Source organism: Pyrus communis, chromosome 3 (assembly GCF_041283825.1).
Source record: "Pyrus communis isolate YQ-2024b chromosome 3, ASM4128382v1, whole genome shotgun sequence".
Lineage (NCBI taxonomy): Eukaryota > Viridiplantae > Streptophyta > Magnoliopsida > Rosales > Rosaceae > Pyrus > Pyrus communis.
The window spans coordinates 18,113,344-18,131,517 of NC_142567.1; the positions used below are offsets into that span (position 1 = coordinate 18,113,344).

Below are 18,174 nucleotides of genomic sequence, written 5' to 3' on the forward strand. Positions count from 1 at the left end.
GAGAAAGCCTTTATTTATTCGTCTTTTCTTTAGGGCTATGAGTACTTAATCTTTACTCATTTAGATTTTTATAAGGAAATGTGGATGCAAGAAAGTGGTGCTAAATTATATAATGTTAAAACATCAAACACCGTTGGTTGTCAATTAGAGAGTGTGAGTGTGTGTAACTTGACTCTGTGTGGCTTGCCTGAGTTGAGTTGACTTGATTTTTGTATGCGTAAATTTTGCCTCCACCTCCACATGTACTAAACTTAATATATACTATCTCATTCACAAACCCTAAACATTTTTTATTCTTAATAAATTAAACTGAAGAAAAATCAACATTGCGATTTCATACTTGGGTTCAAATATAAAGATTGATTTTTTCAGTCAACCAAATTGTATCGAGTTGAATTATGAGGTTGAAAGGACCCTAATAACACCCTCATCGACCATGGCTGCATGTATAGTCACTAATTTTTTGCAAGCATACATTTTGAATGCCGATATTTGAAACAAACGATTTGGATCATGAAATTTTGCTATGGAATGAGCTCAAATGAGCAGGTAGTGCCATATTATTAACTAGCTCAAAAATATTTGTAATGAGACACATCTTCCACATATACTTAATTTGAACCAATTCAATGGTGTATAAAGAGCCACACTACATAATCACATTTGTGATCAAATAAATAAACAAATTATTATAATCGAAATCCCATTTTGCTTCTCCATTGTATGAACTTTTCTATACATTTTGGTATAAAGAATTAATTAAACTGTGTAATTAACAGTAAAGTAACTTAAACCCAACTGTTTCCTTGATTTTCTGGGTTTCATCATCATTGGCTTTTTCACCACCAGCATCATCATCATCCATCATCACCATCATCATCATCATCTCTTAGACTATCTGAACAAGACAAATGACCAGAACGCTATCAAAATAGTAACCCCAGTAACAATGCAGATCATGTCCAAAGCCTTCTCTCTCCTCTCCTTTCTCTCTCTCCTCTCTCTCTTCATCTCCAAGTACTCATCGAATCTCGCCTTCCCGTTTACCTCCTTCCTCCTCTTCCCTCCCTCGATCGCCCTCTGCAGAAGTAACAAACTCTCCCTCCCGTTCAAGTGATTCCCCTCCATTCCTTCCACCTTCATGCTCACCTCTCTCACGTGCAGCTCCCCTCCTTCGCTTCCCTTGCACATGACCACCATCCCGCACTGCACATACTCCCCCTTCTTCTCTGCCGCCAAAATCGTCGCGAAGCGCAGCTGTATCTCCCCCGTTAGCCAGTGCCGCTGCACCGTCACCGCCCTCCGGCTCGACAAGTTCGCCGCGCGTTTCCGGGCCCGGTCGATCACGATCCAGCTCAGGCTCAAGTTGTCCTCCAAGTGCTCCAACAACTTCTGGTCTTCCCCGACATGTCGGATTGGTGTTGGGACGGTTTCTTTTTGGTCAAGTAAGTCAACTCGGAAGGGCGAGCAGAGGAACCACCCGGACTCGGTCTCGGACTCTTGAACTTTCGAGAAAATGACCTGGCCTTTGTAAAAAATATCGACGGCGGAGATTAACTCCGTGGTGGGACACGATGGGCTGAAAATGAATTGGGAGGGGGAGTAGTCGAGGAGCGGGAACGAGTCTGAGAAGAAAGAGCGGTGACCGGCAGGGAAAGTGGAAATGAGGTCGTCGACTCGAGGATCGGTTATTGAAGGCCACATGGTGGTGTTGACGTCCCGCCAGAGTTTTTCTTCGGCGGAGCAGGCGTGTAATTCGGAGGAAGCGCAGGCGGCGGAGGCCAAGGTCTGGCCGTCGAGGCGGGTGAGGATGTGAGCCGTGATGATGTCGGGATGGACGGAGGAGATTGAAGCTCCGTCGCCATGATCGACGGCCGGTACAGAAAAGCTCATTGTGAAAAGAAAAAAAAGAATAATTGTTGTAGTTTTAGTTTCTCTGGGTCTGATTGGATGCAGAGAAAATGCAGTGAAGGTTTTGAGGTTGTTTTTGTGTTGAGATGTGACAAGGAAGGGTGTGAAGGGCGGGTTTTATAGCGAGGACTGAGAGGGGAGTAAGCCAAAGCTGAATGGGTCAAACAACGGCTTTCAAGTTACAAGAATTTTGAAGCTTAATTAATTAATTAGTTAGTTAAACAATAATTAAAGTAGCTGCAGTGAAGGAGCAGGCAAATCTCTCTTTGATTGGATATGTGTAATTGAACACAAGCGTGTTTCATATATTTCCTTTGGTTTTAAATAACGAAAAAAGAAGAATTGAACAATCTGTGTTCTCTTTGGTTTTTATTTAGGTTGGTTGATTATTGTATTGTTTTTTGGTGGGAGTCGGGGAGTGTTTGGTTTCACTTTCACGTATTCTTTTTGAGTTCTTTGGCAATTTTTATATATTATTTACATAGCCTGTTGTTATCGGCTTTACCAGACCCCAACAGTAGTTGTGGGTATGTTCTAGTTTTGTGTTTGGTTTCAAGTACAAAAACTTATGTACGTATTTATTAGTCTTTGTTTTCCTTGGTTCACTTTAGGCTTGACAAACGGTCCTCTTTGTAGTATATATGTCATACATGTTATCATAACGGGTCGTATTGTATTAAATTCGATATCTTAACGAGTTTTTAACATATGATCCAATAACGACTTAATTCATTAATAGGTCATGTATGTTTAACGGGTCATGCAATAAATTATCAATACTATATTTAACAGTTTTTGCAACGAAGAACATTTGGTTGCGCAAAGAAAATTTCGTCACATAGATATTAAAGTGATGAAATCTTCGTCGCGCAAAGGTTGTGAAAAAACACCTTCTACGACGAAATTATGAACTTCATCACACAACAAACGGCCGCACGACGAAATGAGGTTTCGTTGCAATCAATGTATTGGAACGAAGTCCTTGGTCGCAGGAAGAATAAGGGTAACGAGGTACTCATTGGGACAAGATGACAGTGTTAGTAAAGACATTGCGCGACGAATAGTTTCGTCCAGTAAACATTCATGCAACAAAAAAGAATTAATTTTAACATTATTAAATTGTTGAACTTTTGTTGTATAAATGATTAAAGTTTTTGTTAAGTGTAATCTAGTACGAAGAAGATTTTCGTCACGCAAAATTATATTTTTTTTATTTTTTTGGTTCTAGTTACATTTTTCATTTAAAATAATAATTTAATTGTAACTATAAAAAAAAAAAAAAAGCCTAAAAACAAAAGATTTATGCAAATAGGAAAATGAAAATCTACTGAAATATGTATTGAAAATCTATTTGGCCATAGATGGCGGGCTGTTGGATGTCTTGCGGCTAGAGGGGCTCGGAGGTCTACTGGTCGGGGTGCTAGGTTTGCTCTGGGTTGAGGGGTTCGGAGGTGGACAAGGCAACAAAACCTGGTGGGAGACGGATGCAGGACGAGCTGAGGGCCTCTATGATAAATGCAAGCTTACTTCTCAAGTTAGCCACTTAATGTGTCAATGTTGTGACCTTGCCCTTTGACTGCATGGATGAAGAAGCCCAGTTTCGCACTGATGAGCATGCCCCATTCCCCTGCAATACTTCATCTGCCTCCGACTGAGGGTCTGATCCAAGGTCTTTGTCAGTAAAAGAAACCCCGCATCCATGGGCGGATCCACAGACTGGACCAGGGTGTTAGGGGAAAGCTGGGAAGTGGACACCTAAATAACGGATTGGCTTTTCTCCACCAACGTTGCCTAAGACAATAAGATAGAAAATTTTAATAATAATTAATATTGAATTAATTTTTATATATACTTGAAAGCATAAGAGACTAATTAAGAATTCAATTATATTTACATGCAATTGCTTGGCCAACTCATCCTCGGGTCGAACATAAACGTCCTTAAAGAAATCGATCTAGGGTAATTTTCAACCCCCCTGAAAACAGAAAAAGATAAGAAGAATGTTAGTGCGCAAAAAAGAAATTAATATTTGTCACATTTAAAAATTGGAATATTAAACACTTTATTACCTGTCGCGCCTCCATCCTATATGATAAGGGCCTTGAACTCGAGTGGTGGAGAAGAGTCTTCTTGTCCTAGTTGATCTTGTCGGCTTTCGCCTTCTTCTATTATACAAAAAAATGAAGTTATTAGTTGTAATATGTAATGAAAATATAACAAAAATTAATTAACATTAGTAAGAGTTTTAAACAATTATAATTAATTAAGTCGTATATATTAACATACATACCACATAGGAGTCCTCTTGAAAATGACCACAGAGCCACGCCCAATCCTCCCGGCGCTCCTCTAACTCCTATGGGCAAACCTCCAGGAGAGCAACCTCTGGATCACAAAACAAGTCAAAACATTTGTGAAGGTCACTCTTCCACCGCTTAGCCGTCAACAAAGAGCCTATTCAAGTAAGTCTCCATAGACGCGTTCATGTTGTCAAAATCGTAGTTTGTCTACAATTTAACAAATATAATATTAAAATAATATTAAATAGGACATTCATTTATTAATAAAAATATATATACCATGAAAACTAATACAAGATAGTTGGATATTTACTGTCAAATAACTGTGCACCTTCTCCTTCATCTCCGCTGGCATCACTTGCCAAAATTTTCACAACATAATGCAATTAGCCTAAAACGACGTGTCCAATGTCGTGCACCAATGCGTTATTGATAGAAGCATATTTAGGCGACTTACTTAGCTTGTTTTCGTGCATTTATATTGTTAATTCATAGTCGTTTTAGTCGTTTAAGCCATTTTCGTGTGTTTTTAGGTTCATATGGCTAAGGAAGCAAAAAGATGCATTTTGGAGCATTTTGGAGCAAAATTGGACTTGGAATGGATAGCTTATGTTTGGAGCAAAAGGAATGAACGAAATTGAAGGATTCCTAATCCATTGCAGCCACATGCATTCACATGCATAAATCAGCCACATGCATCTCCCATCACCATATCAGATTTCCATCATATTCACATGCATTCCATCCTTTAAAACATTCCACATGCACTCCCTTTAATTAATTAAGCCACATGCACTCCCATCCATTTCATCATTGCAGCCAACACATGCTTTCACATGCATTTTCAGATTGTCCCCTTGCACATGCAGCCACATATTCATTGCACATGCAATTTCAACCCACATGCATCCTTTAATCATTCAAACATGCAGCCACATTCCCTCCTAGCTGTCATGTTCCCCCCATTTCACCTATAAATAAGCATTCATTCTCATTCACTCTTCCATATTCCAGAAATTCGTCAAAACCTCTCCACACCCTTGCAGCAGCCACCAAAACACTTTTCTCCTCCATTGCAGCCACTCCAACCACTCCCCAAACCATTCACACCATCAAACTATCCTTAGACCTTGTGCTACAACAAAGAGGAAGATAAGAGGGCCTAAACGTTCATACAATTCAAGTTTGAGTTGTTGGAATGTTTAGGTGTTTCTTTGATTTCAATGTTTAATTTCAATACTCTTTGTTTTGTACGAATGAGGAATGGAAGAGAAGAGGGCCTAAACGTTCATACAATTCAAGTTTGAGTTGTTGGAATGTTTAGGTGTTTCTTTGATTCCAATGTTTAAATTCAACTAAACCCCCCTTGGTTAGGGGGTGATTCGAATATATGTTTATGCTTGCATTTTGATTTGAATACTTCTAATTGCATTTCATAAGTTGTGGATTCAATTTGTTTAACCGTTTGATTGATAACTTATTTATGTATGTTTATTGAGAATGCGCGCTTAATTTTCATGCATGAATATGACGCTAGAATATAAGTAAGTTTCACCTAATCGTTATGAACTTATATTCACAAGTAGTGGAGGTTGCTTATAAACAATCGCGTTAAACAAATTCTTGGCATAAGTTTCATGCAATCCATAGTAACGAATGCCTCGTCAACACTTATAATTTTCATAGAGCGTAATGATTCTTGCTTGTATCTCTTCTATGCATTCATGTTGAGGACTTGTGGGGAATGTTTTGAATTGTTGTATGCGCTAACCCATCCAATTCAATAACATTAGGAAGATTTGAAGGTTAATTAGTGCATCACGGTTAACCCGGGGTGTTGAGTTTCATGGTTTATTGAAATGCAATTGGAAATCATTTTATTATGCAAGTATAACATGTATGGAGATGAATCCCTTAGCCATTCTATCATCCATCCATTCATTCCATCAAATTCGTTTTACAATCTGTTTCGTTTATTAACTTGTTTTGTTATTTCAATTTTCGTATAAATCTAAATCCCCCTTTACTTTAATGTCCAATTTAGTTAGAAATCAATTTAGTTTGTGCTTTTAAGTGTTTTGATTCATTTTATTTCCCAATTTCGTCCAAATTCACCAAAGTGCTCAAAACTGCCCAGAAAGTGATTTTAAGGCAGTTTTGAGTGTTTTGGGTGATGTTTGAGTCTTTTGGTTTGTTTTAATGTTTTAAGTGTTTAGTTTTACAGTCTTTGAGTTAGTTTAGTGTTTTATATTGTGTTTTTACGTTCTTGAGTCAAGTTATTACTTAATTTCGTCCAAATTTGTGTTTGTGCTCAAATCTGCCCAGAAAGTGGTTTTTAGGCAGATTTGAGTGTGTTTGTGTTGTTTTGAGTCTTTTGGTTTGTCTTAGTGTTTTAAAGTTTAGCTTTGCATTCTTTGAGTCTAGTATAGTGTTTCATATTGTTATTTTACGTTTTTGAGTCAAATCCAAGTGGTTAACAATCCCTCCTAATCCCCGGTCCAGAACGATCCCTACTTATACTTATACTACAATTGTCAAAAAGAGGGTTTAATTTGTGTGCGTATAAATCACGCATCAGTTATGCTGCTCCGACATATGTGCAACCCGATGCCGCTCATTGTATCCAATCGTGATACCATCATTGGTCACCTGGGTGACCTTCGTCGTCTTCAACTGTCTACAAGAATCCCGAATTAAGAACGTCAATTAACATATACTAAAAATTAATATGTTTATTTTTATAGGATTTATAGGAAATTTCGTTTGATATGTTTATTTTTGCAGGGTTTGGGAGAGGAGGCTAGGATTTATAGGAAATTTTGTTTGATATGTTTATTTTTGTTGATGCGCAAAATCAGTGAAGACTTTGGAACAACGTAAGGTGTCAAGTTTGTGAACTTCGGTCGGTTGCTCTGGTCACCTAGTGAGGATAATATGTGAAGAGATAGAGATAGGGAAGCAAACACAAGATGTACATGGTTCATCCTAAGTTTAGCTACGTCCACGGAGTAGAGGAGTTCTCATTAATAGTGAAGGGTTTACACAATACATAGGTTCAAGCATAATCATCATTAGTGAGTTCTAATGACTAGTTTAAGTACCATAATGACATTAGGGATTAATTGTAGGAGAATGGTCTCCTTTTATAGTTAAGTTGAGTCTTTAGCTTTTGTCCCCGGTCGATGTGGGACTTTATGAATCATCATTAGTGAGTTTGAATGACTAGTTTAAGTACCATAATGACATTAGGGATTAATTGTAGGAGAATGGTCTCCTTTTATAGTTGAGTTGAGTCTTTAGCTTTTGTCCTCAGTCGATGTGGGACTTTATGAGTTTTATTCTGACGTTGACATGTGTCGTGTTGTAATTGGTCTCTTTGTTGGAGGGAAACTCTTGTGATTCGGCAGGGGTGCCTCAGCATGAACCCCTCAATGGTTCCTTAAAGGTATGACGTTGACCAGTACTCGATAATTTAGGGATTGATCAAGTATGGTACAAACAATTTTTATTAATAATTATTCACTTAAAAATTTGAACAAATATCCTTTTGTAAAATAAGACTGAATGTTGTTACCAAATGATCATGTGCCATCAAGAAAACGTTTAGAATTGTCTCTTTTTTTTTAATATATAGTTTTGGGCCATTAAACCTAAATTTGCGTTAATATATTAAGATTTGAGGTAGATTGTAATAATATTCATCAGAAAGACAATTGTGACTTAAGATTGTACTGTTTAAAGAATAATTAAACAGTGCCACTTAGTATTATCATCTAGTAATGTTACTCTTCAATTGTAATGAAAGCTCTTAAGTTTAATTTTCGCCAATAACGAATTTGAATCAAATTCTTATAGCTAGCGTATTGTAAAGCTTAACCTATTTAACATAAATAATATCAATGTATCAAAAAAATAATTAAACCGTTATCACAAATTTGTTGACATAAGTGATAAGCACGGCTAGTTGATAGCTCTATTTTAGTTGTCTGTACTTGACTAATAAGCTTAAGAGTCCAACACTCAAACTGATTGAATTAATTAACACTGTTTTGGCATTTACTTTAATTAACGATAATGGAGAATGCAAGTGGACGCAGCGATGCTTTTCTGACTTTCTCTTATGAAGATTCAGCCGTACATTAATTGTAGTATTGACTAAGAGGAGTGCTTGCCTTTGTGTATTAATTTCTTAAGATATAATAAGGACCCTTGTTTTCTTTTAAATTTTCTCACAAAAGACGGGCAGTGGATCATTAGTTTTAAGAAATCGTTTAGAAAGGAAGTAGGTTAGTTTAGTAGTTCGAAGATCAAATTCTAGGGTCTTAGAGCATCTCTAAAAGAGATATCAAAATCCTAGGTGGAATGCCAATATACATATTTGACATCAAAAGTCTCTCCAACCGAAAGAGATGTCAAATGTTAATTTGATGGCTGATGTGGCAATGTCCAATTTTCTATTTTTCCAACCGATATGTTTTTTTTGTTATAAATGATATTTGTATGACCCTTTTTAAAAAGAAATAAATTAAAATACATTTTCAAGATCTATAATTTGTGAATTAATGGGATCCATACAATAAAATAATTAAAAATTATTTGGCATCATATTTTTTCATATGCAGTTGGAGCTTGCTATTACCTTCAAATTTAATTACATGACACTTCACTTTGGATTTAAATGGTCTTAGTGATTTGATGTCAAATTTATTTTTAATTCATTTTAATAGTGGGTCCCTTATTCCACTGGCATTTTAATCAATAAAATTTTTATTTAATAATTACAATCATTTAAAGCTCTATTTAAATAATAAAATAACATTTGACAATTCGATTGGAGAATTACAAAATTTGACATAAGGCTTCAGATTACCACATCAGCCATCAATTGTAATTTGACTCTTATAATTTGACATTTCCTTTGGAGATGGTCTTACCACTTTCCATCTGTGCGAGATGAGAGTAATTAATGCTGCTAGTATGAACTCAAGACCGCGCTCTCCCTTTCCTCTCCCAAAAAGTTATCCCTCTTCCAACAAACGCTAGTCGTCACCCCCTTCGCCGCCAGCCTCTGGCTATGGCTGGGGGCCGGTGGCAGGCTCTCCCCTCATTTTCCTAGCTTTTCCTCCCTTCCTTCCCCCCTCTTCCCCTTCTCAGCCATCCTCCTCCCCTCACCATTCTCGTTTCTTCCCACCACCTCACTCCGACCCCTTCTTCCTGACCTTTCACTTCTTCCTATCCCCTCCCTTGCTTCTCTCCCACCATTTTGGGTGTAGATATACATGGATCTATGCCCTATACCCTGACCTGGGCCTTGACCGTTCAAGATTTTCTTCGATTGGCACTTGTTTCCTAGTGTGGGGTTTAGATATGTGTTGCAGGTGGGCTGGATCCCCTTTTATCAACTCAATTTCCATGGTGGTATCTCCCTCCTCGACGGCTTCGATGATTTCTGCTCTTGAGATTCAGCTTGGTCTGGGATCTTGGTACGTTCGTCTCATTGGGGCTTGGCTCGGCTTGAGCGTATTGGTGGGGCTCGACTCGTTGCGACTCATTTTATTGTACCTCGGCTCTTCTCGTTATGGCACAGTCCGTCTCGTTAAGGCCTGGCTCAGCTTAAGCGTGGACGTCGGCGTCCCACTGTCTGGATTTTATAGGTGATCTAAGCCTACACTTGTCCTATGAGACTAAGTAAAGACTTAACAGTTGATCCTTTCCTTGTCAGCCATTAGATTAAAAACAACTTTCATTTGATTCCAACACTCCCCATCAAATGAATTTTGGTTTTGATCCCGAGCATTTCTCTGAGATAAACAAATCTGTCTTTAGGTAGAGCTTTGGTGAAGATGTCTGCCATTTGATCCTGGGACTTGCAGTAGATCAAATCAATGGTATTCTCCTGCAATGCTTCCCTTATGAAATGAAACTTCCTTTTGATATGTTTAGTTTTCTGGTGAAAAATAGGATTCTTAGTCATAGCTATTGCTGATGTGTTGTCACACATAAGTGGTGTAGCATCCACTTGCATTTCACCAAAATCCTTCAACACAAACCTCAACCATATAGCTTGGGAGGTAGCCATTGCAGCACTCACATACTATGCCTCAGCCGTAGACAGTGCAACACTTTGTTGCTTGACAGAAGCCCAAGAAAATATTCCAGAACCAAACGAAAATGCATACCCTGAGGTACTTCTCATGTCATCTTCACTGCCTCCCCAATCACTGTCACAGAAGCCAACTAGGATTGCTTCTTTTCCCTTCTCATACTTGATCCCATAGTCTAAGGTCCCTGAGATATACCTGAGTACTCTCTTAGCAGTTCCCATATGAATTCTTGTGGGATTATGCATGAACCTTGATAAGAGACTGGCTGCATACATAATGTCAGGCCTAGTTGCAGTCAAGTAGAGTAGACTCCCCACAATTTTCCTATAGAGATTTTCATCAGCAGGTTCAGAACCATCCATTTTGCAAAGCTTCTCATTTGTGATCAATGGTGTTCCCACAGATTTGCATCCTTCCAGATTGAATCTTTTAAGTAGAGATTGTGCATACTTTTCTTGATGTATGAAAATTCCAGTAACATCTTGTATTACTCCAATTCCCAAGAAGTGATGCAGCAACCCGAGATCTGTCATCTCATATTGCCTCATCATATCATTTCTGAATTCCTCAATCAATTCTTCACAATTTCCAGTAAAAACCACATCATCAACATATATGGACACAATAAGCATATCAGTTTTCTCACCAGTTTTTGTGTACAATGTAGCTTCACTAGGACTTTTGTTGAATCCACATCTGTTGAAATAGGAGTCTATCTCACTGTACCAAGCCCTGGGGGCTTGCTTGAGTCCATACAGTGCCTTGTTTAACTTATACACTCTCTCTTCTTCATTTGGAACTTCAAAGCCTTGTGGTTGATCCACATACACTTCTTCCTCTAGTGTGCCATTCAGAAAGGCTGATTTAACATCTAATTGATGAAGTTTCCAACCCTTTTGAGCAGCAAGGGCAACCAAGGTCCTGATGGTGTCTAACCTTGCCACAGGGGCAAAGGTTTCATTGAAATCAATCCCTGGTTGTTGTGAGTAGCCTTTGGCTACCAGTCTTGCTTTATTCTTCATTATAGATCCATCCAGATTCAGCTTGGTCTTGTAGATCCATTTCACACCTATCACAGGTTTATCACTTAGTCTGTCCACTAATTGCCAAGTGGAGTTTTTTTCAATCATAGTGATTTCTTCACTCATAGCTTTCTGCCAAGATTGATCCATTTTTGCTTCTTCGAAACTCTCTGGTTCTGCAATACAGTAGTTGCAGACTGCATAGATCTCATCTAAACTCCTTAACTTTAATGGAGTTGTTCCTGGGGAGGAACCCTGCAATTCTTGTCCTTCTGCATTTGAAGTAGTGGACTGAGATCCTTGTGATGGTGTAGAGAAATCGTTTTGATTTCCACCTGTTGTAACAGGTTCATTTCCAGATTGCACAGTTGCTTGTGTTCTTTCCATAGTTAATGGAAAAGAGATGGAGTCAATCTTCTTGGTTTCCCAATTCCATGCTTCATTTTCTTTGAACACCACATCCCTTGAGATTATAACTTTATGTGTCTCAATGTTGTAGAGCCTATAGCCCTTTTCACAGCTTCCATAGCCTACAAGAACACACTTGATACTGTTGACTTCAAGTTTGTGTCTTAATTGAGATGGTATCTGTGCATAGCAGATTGAACCAAACACCTTCAAGTGCTTTACACTTGGTTTTCTGCCACTAAATGCCTCAAATGGTGTTTTCCTCTCGAGTGCTTTAGTTGGACACCTGTTTAGAAGATACACAGAAGCATTGACTGCCTCACCCCAGAAAGAAAGTGGCATTTTCTTATCATGCAACATTGACTTGGTCATTTCAACCAAAGTCCTATTCTTCCTCTCAGCTACACCATTCTGCTGTGGTGTGTAAGCCACTGTCAGTTGCTTCTGTAATCCTGCCCCTTCACAAAATTCTTGGAACTCCATGGAGGTGAACTCACCACCTCTGTCACTTCTCAGTCTTTTGATCTTCAAACCACTCTGAAGTTCAATCATTACTTTGAACTTTTTGAAAATAGTAAAGACTTCACTCTTGTTTCTCATGAGATAAACCCAAACCATCCTGGTGCAGTCATCAATAAATAACAGAAAATATTTGTTCCCACTGAGTGTAGGTGTTTTCATAGGACCACACACATCTGTGTGAATGAGTTCTAGAGGTTGGCTAGCTCTCCATGCAGTTCCAGTTTCGAAAGAGTCCCTGTGGTGCTTCCCTAGTATGCAACCTTCACAAGGTTCTTTTGTTTCCTGTATCTCAGGCAATCCAGTCACCATTTGTAATTTCTCCAAGTTCTTCAAACTGTGAAAGTTGAGATGCCCAAACCTCTTGTGCCATAACCACGAATTTTCAGCAACACTAGCTTTCAGAGCAACTGAGTCAGTGTAGTCCAGCATAAGTGGAAAACTTTTGTTTTCAGTCATGCCAACTTGTGTTACCAAGTTTTGAAGGCTTCTGTCATCAAAGATCTCCACCATGTCATCCCCAAAGAGTAAGAAGTAACCATGTGCAATCATTTGTCCCACACTAAGGAGATTTTCATCAAGGCCAGGTACTAGTATCACATCCTTGATGAATCTTCTTCCACCCTTTGTCTCTAGAACAAGAGTTCCTTTTCCAGTAGCTTCCACAAGTTGACCATTTCCCATTTTAACTCTGCAATTGAAGCTTCTGTCAATGTTGACCAATAGTGATTCATATGCAGTCATGTGATTACTGCATCCACTGTCAATGTACCAGATACCTCTTTTATTTTTAGTTCTTGCAACACTACACGCATAGAAAACATTTACTTCCTCTTCTTCTGCTTTATGTGCATAGTTGACAGCTTGGTTCCTTCTTGGATTACAGTCCTTTGCCATATGACCAAATCTTTCACACTTAGTGCATTTGGCCTTTCCCTTATACCAGCAGACACCATAGTGTAGTTTGTCACATATTTTGCACTTGGTTTTAGTGGATTCACTGCTAGATTCTGATCTTGGTTGTAGAGTGAACTTGTTATCCCATTTCTTCCCTTTTCCTTTCCAGAATTTCTTTTGATTTGAGTTGCTTCCCTGAGTCTTGTAGCTACTATCTCTGTCAGTCACACTTAGGCTTGTAAAAGCTTTTTCAGATAAGCTTTCAGAGTGCATGTTTAATCTCTGCTCATATCCTTTCAGTGTACCAATCACTTCCTGAACCTCAATAGAATCAAGATCCTTAGTTTCTTCTATAATGGATGCAATGGAATCATAGGATTTAGGCAGACTTATAAGTATCTTTTGCACTAATCTTTGGTTTGATAGTTCTTCACCAAGAGTTTTCATTTGATTCACTATATCAGTCATCCTAGTTAGATAAACAGATAGAGATTCGCCATCATTCATTCTAGTGTACTCGAAATCTCTCCTTAAACATTGTAGTTTGACAGATCTAACCTTTTTGTCACCACGAAATTCTTGTTGAAGAACATCCCACGCAGCCTTGGATGATTCAAAGTTTGAGATTCGAGGAAATATTTCGTCAGAAACTGCCCCTTGAATGATGCCAAGAGCTTTTGCATCTCTGGTTTCATTAATCTTCATTGAGCTCTTAACTGACTTTTGATCTTCATCACTGGAATCATCACCAGACTCTGCATTTTCGATACCCTTGTCCACCAAGCTCCAAAGATCATATGATTTGAATATGGTCTTCATCTTGATAGACCAGAAATCGTAGTTGGACCCGTTGAAGATGGGAGCCCTTAGGTCTCCTCCACTGCTCGAAGTAGCCATGTGAGACTTGTAAGAACAGTAAAGTTTTCAAAAAATCTGGAAATGAGTTTCCCTCCTTTTCAGTAGTACGAAGCACACAAAACGCCCAGTTCTGAATTCTTGATCAGAACCTAAGCTCTGAGGCCATGTTAGAATCTTAGAATTGTTTTGAAGTTGATATTTTAGGAGGGAAAATGTTACACGGAAGAGGAAAAGGTTTTTCAGGAATGTGCAGAGGTCTGTCTACAGAGAACATCAGCACAGATATTTTATAGAAAATATCAGAACAACACTTTTCTGTTACAAGCAATCTTAGCCCTTTAATTCATAAACAGAAATCTAAGCCTACACTTGTCCTATGAGACTAAGTAAAGACTTAACAGTTGATCCTTTCCTTGTCAGCCATTAGATTAAAAACAACTTTCATTTGATTCCAACACGCCTCGGTCCCCTTGCTTTTGAGTTGTTCATCAGATCTTTCTCGGTGTAGTTTAGTTCTTGTCACCCTTGTGCACCGCGGTGACACTGATGTTTTGGCTAATTTGGTCTTCGCCTTTATGCGTTGTTATTGTGAGTCTCGTTTGCTAACGATGACTTTGTTGTGATCTCGCACTTTTGCAATGACTTTTTATGGCCTTGCTATTCGGTGATGACCGTTGTATCTATCAGTATCTACTCTGTTGCTGCTATCGTTTATTGTGATAGGTCTATACTGGTAGTTTTGTGCGCTTGGCGACTGTGTGATTGAGCTTGTGAGTGTCTACTATGTTATTTGTCTGCTTTGTGCAAATTCATTCCAGATCAATTTATTGGTCATTGGAATTTTGTACTCAATGACACTCTATAATTACTTGGTGTTGACTAATGAAAGGTTACTGGTTAAAATAAAAAAAATAAATAAATAAGTATGGACTCAAGATCTGCCCTGGGGGAAACTGATGTAGGTGCTTGCCGGAGGATAATTTTTTTAATATATACATATATATGTGTGAGAAAGCCAAATTGATAAAACATCAAATACGTTGCTACTTTTGCTGAGTTAAGAGGACTCAAATGTGCGAACCTGCATGCTTCTTGACATCACCTTTCCACATGCACTAATCTCATTAACCACCGAATCAATCAACTGTTGGTTCTTTGTTGAATCAACCCATCATCCCGCTTATTTCTCCACGTAAAAGGATACCCTGGCAACAACGGGATGGATGAATTTATTTCCTAATGCGAAAATTAAGCATGTGGTGCTGGAAGGTTTGGATCATTCCATGCTAATTTTGTCTCCCAAAGGGAACTTTCTGAAAGGGCCACGGCGTTTCATTTAGGATTCTAGATGGGGGAAGAAGCTGGAATGTCGAGAGATTATCACGAATGCTTGGAGGAAATCGGTGGAGGGTTCATTAGCATTTAAGGTATGTGAAAAGCTTAAGGGGACGCATCACCATTTGGGAGAGTGGAAGAGGATCAAAAACCGAACTCCCAACGCCGTATTGTGGAGCTTCGTGCGGAGATTAGGAAGGGGGTGGTGGATGCGGGTGTGTGGCAAGACTATATCAGTGGGAAAGAGAAAGATTTGGAGGTGGCTATTAAGGAGGAAGAATTATATTGGAAAATGAAATCTCGAAATACGTGGCTCCGAGAAAAGGACAAAAATACTAAGTTTTTTCATGCTCAAACAACTCAACGGAGAAGAAGTAATTGGATTTTGGGTTTAAAGGATAGCAACGGAGTATGGCAAAAGGAATCCGTATGTGTACAACAGATTGTAGTTAATTATTTTACCACATTATTTCAGTTTGGCAGTGCTCGGTTGGAAAGGGAGGTGGCGGGTTGTGTGGGAGGAAAGGTTGATTATAGGCAAAATGCAGAACTTATTAGGCCATGTTCTATGGATGAAATTAGAGATGTTGTGCACCAAATTCCAGCTACTAAATCTCTTAGTCCTGACGGTTTTACGGCTGGGTTCTTTTAGGATCTTTGGGAGGTGGTGGGGGAGGATATTATCCGGATGGTGCAGGCTTTTCACCACTCGGGGAGGTTGTTACAGAAGGTTAATCATACCCATATTGTCTTAATACCGAAGGTGAAGGCTCCGCGAAAGATGACAGAACTTAGGCCAATCTCGTTATGTAATGTTGTGTATAAGATAATTGCTAAAGTTCTAACAAATAGGTTGAAGAATGTGATGGACCGGGTTATTAGTGGCAATCAATTGGCATTTGTACCAGGGAGGCAGATTCATGATAACATTTTGGTTGTTCATGAAATATTGCATTCTTTAAAGCAGGGTGTGGAGGGCAAGGAGGGTCAAATGGCGGTCAAATTAGATATGGCAAAAGCATATGATCAAGTGGAATGGAGTTTCCTGATTGAGGTTATAAGAAGTTGGGTTTTCATCCACTATTTTGTACATGGATACGTGAATGCATCTCTATGGTGTCGTATAGTGTGATGGTGAATGGTGTTCCGTCGGGGTACTTCCGACCGGAGAGGGGATTGAGGCAGGGTGACCCATTATCACCTTTCCTTTTTTCTCATATGTGCAGAAACTCTATCAGCTTATATTCGAAAAAATGAAATGGAAAGGCAGATTAGCGGGGTGCGAGTGGCGCCTGGAGCAAATGCCATCTCTCATTTGTCTTTCGTGGATGATTCGATGGTGTTTTGCAAAGCAGATGAGACGGAGGTCAGGAACATAATAAAGATATTGGAGAAGTATGGTCAGGAGTCCGGTCAAATCATTAACTTGGACAAAAGTTCTATTTTCTTTTGGAAAGGTTGTTTGAAGAAGAATAAAAAGCGTATTGTGTCGAGAACGAATATTCAAGCAAGAGACGACTTTGGCAAATATTTGGGGATCTAGGTAGATTTTGGACATTCGAAGAAGGCAGTATTTGAATCGGTACGACATGGCATTGAAAGTTGCATAGATGGGTGGGCGGAGCAATTTTTGTCGCCGGCAGGGAAGGAAATATTGATTAAATCAGTGGCAATGGCGATGCCGAATCATGCTATGGCGTGTTTTAAATTGCCAGTGACCACGTGTAAAGAGATGGAGCGAGTCATTGCTCAGTTTTGGTGAAGAAGTCAAGCGAAAATCAGGGGATGTCATTGGGTGGCATGGGATAAAATGATTGTGAGTAAGAAGGTTGGAGGTTTGGGTTTTCGAGACCTTATTGGGTTTAATTTGGCTATGCTTGATAAAATTACTTTAAGGGTGTTGTGGAAGCCAGATTCAATGCTTAGTATGGTGCTTCGGGACAATTATTTTCCTAATTCATCTTTTCAAGGGACAAGTCAGCAAAAGAAATCATCGTTTAAACCGGTGCTGAGGAATATGGATCCTAATACAAGGGAGTGTGAGTTGATGACAGCGGATAGGCAGGGATGGAATCTGGATACGCTTGGGATGGGAATGGCACCAGAGGATGTTGAGTTGATTCGATCTATACCGTTTAGTCGACATGGGTGTGAGGATAAAAGAATTTGGCATTATACGAAGAACGGGGTGTAAACGGTGCGGTTAGGATATCATGTTGCAATGGAAATGTTGAAAAATGGTGAGTTTGGAAGGAAGGGGAGTGGGATGGCAAGTTCTTTGGGTTTATTGGGAGGGACGTGGAAGAAGATATGGACTCTCGCTGTTCCGCAGAAACTCTGATTCTTTATGTGGAAAGCTGGTAGGAAGGCTTTGGCAGTTAGGCATAATTTGGAACGTAGGTGGATCCGAATAGTGAATAGATGTGAATTGTGTGAAGCAAGTGATGAAACTGAGGCTCATCTTTTCTTTGATTGTGAGTTTAGCTGTATTTTTTGGTTTGGGATTTGGAGGGATGGCAGCAGATTATAAAGCGTATGGAGAAGGAAATGGATGCTGATTTGATCTTGCAACATGTGGTCTTTGGCTTCTGGCGAATTTGGATGTGTAGGAATGAAATGTTTTTAAGGGGGTGCGGACGTTACCACAAGTGGCGGTGGAGCTATGGCAGCGGCATGTGGAGGAATATAAGAATGCTATGGATGTTACAGTGGGGGAGGGTGGGGCAGATGGGAGAGGTAGGAGGGATGGGGTCGGGTTGGGTTTTGGGGAAGAAATCGAGGAAGGTATGGGTGAGGGGTGGAGTATGAGGGAGGGGTGGG

General features: G+C 39.3%; 1 protein-coding gene and 1 pseudogene across 2 annotated transcripts; one reads left to right on the top strand and one right to left on the bottom strand.

The window, feature by feature from the left end:
* Positions 1-529: 529 nt before the first annotated feature.
* On the bottom strand, positions 530-2,011 carry LOC137716470 (F-box protein At2g27310 pseudogene; annotated as a pseudogene). Its single transcript, XR_015960801.1, has one exon. The product of XR_015960801.1 is annotated as an F-box protein At2g27310 pseudogene (transcript).
* Positions 2,012-16,042: 14,031 nt separating this feature from the next.
* On the top strand, positions 16,043-17,116 carry LOC137714381 (uncharacterized). Its single transcript, XM_068453613.2, has 4 exons — positions 16,043-16,228; positions 16,322-16,418; positions 16,581-16,720; positions 16,898-17,116. Exons 1-4 carry the CDS (start codon positions 16,043-16,045, stop codon positions 17,114-17,116), a joined length of 642 nt encoding a protein of 213 aa, XP_068309714.2.
* The last annotated feature ends 1,058 nt before the right edge of the window (positions 17,117-18,174 follow it).

Bases quoted from the DNA above. Each gene is read 5' to 3' on its own strand.
- LOC137714381 (XM_068453613.2), top strand. From the start codon at position 16,043: ATGGTGCAGGCTTTTCACCACTCGGGGAGGTTGTTACAGAAGGTTAAT. The intron at 16,419-16,580 runs GTTGGGTTTTCA...TCATATGTGCAG, and splicing joins CCTGATTGAGGTTATAAGAA to AAACTCTATCAGCTTATATT. The intron at 16,721-16,897 runs GTCAGGAACATA...TTGGGGATCTAG, and splicing joins GCAAAGCAGATGAGACGGAG to GTAGATTTTGGACATTCGAA.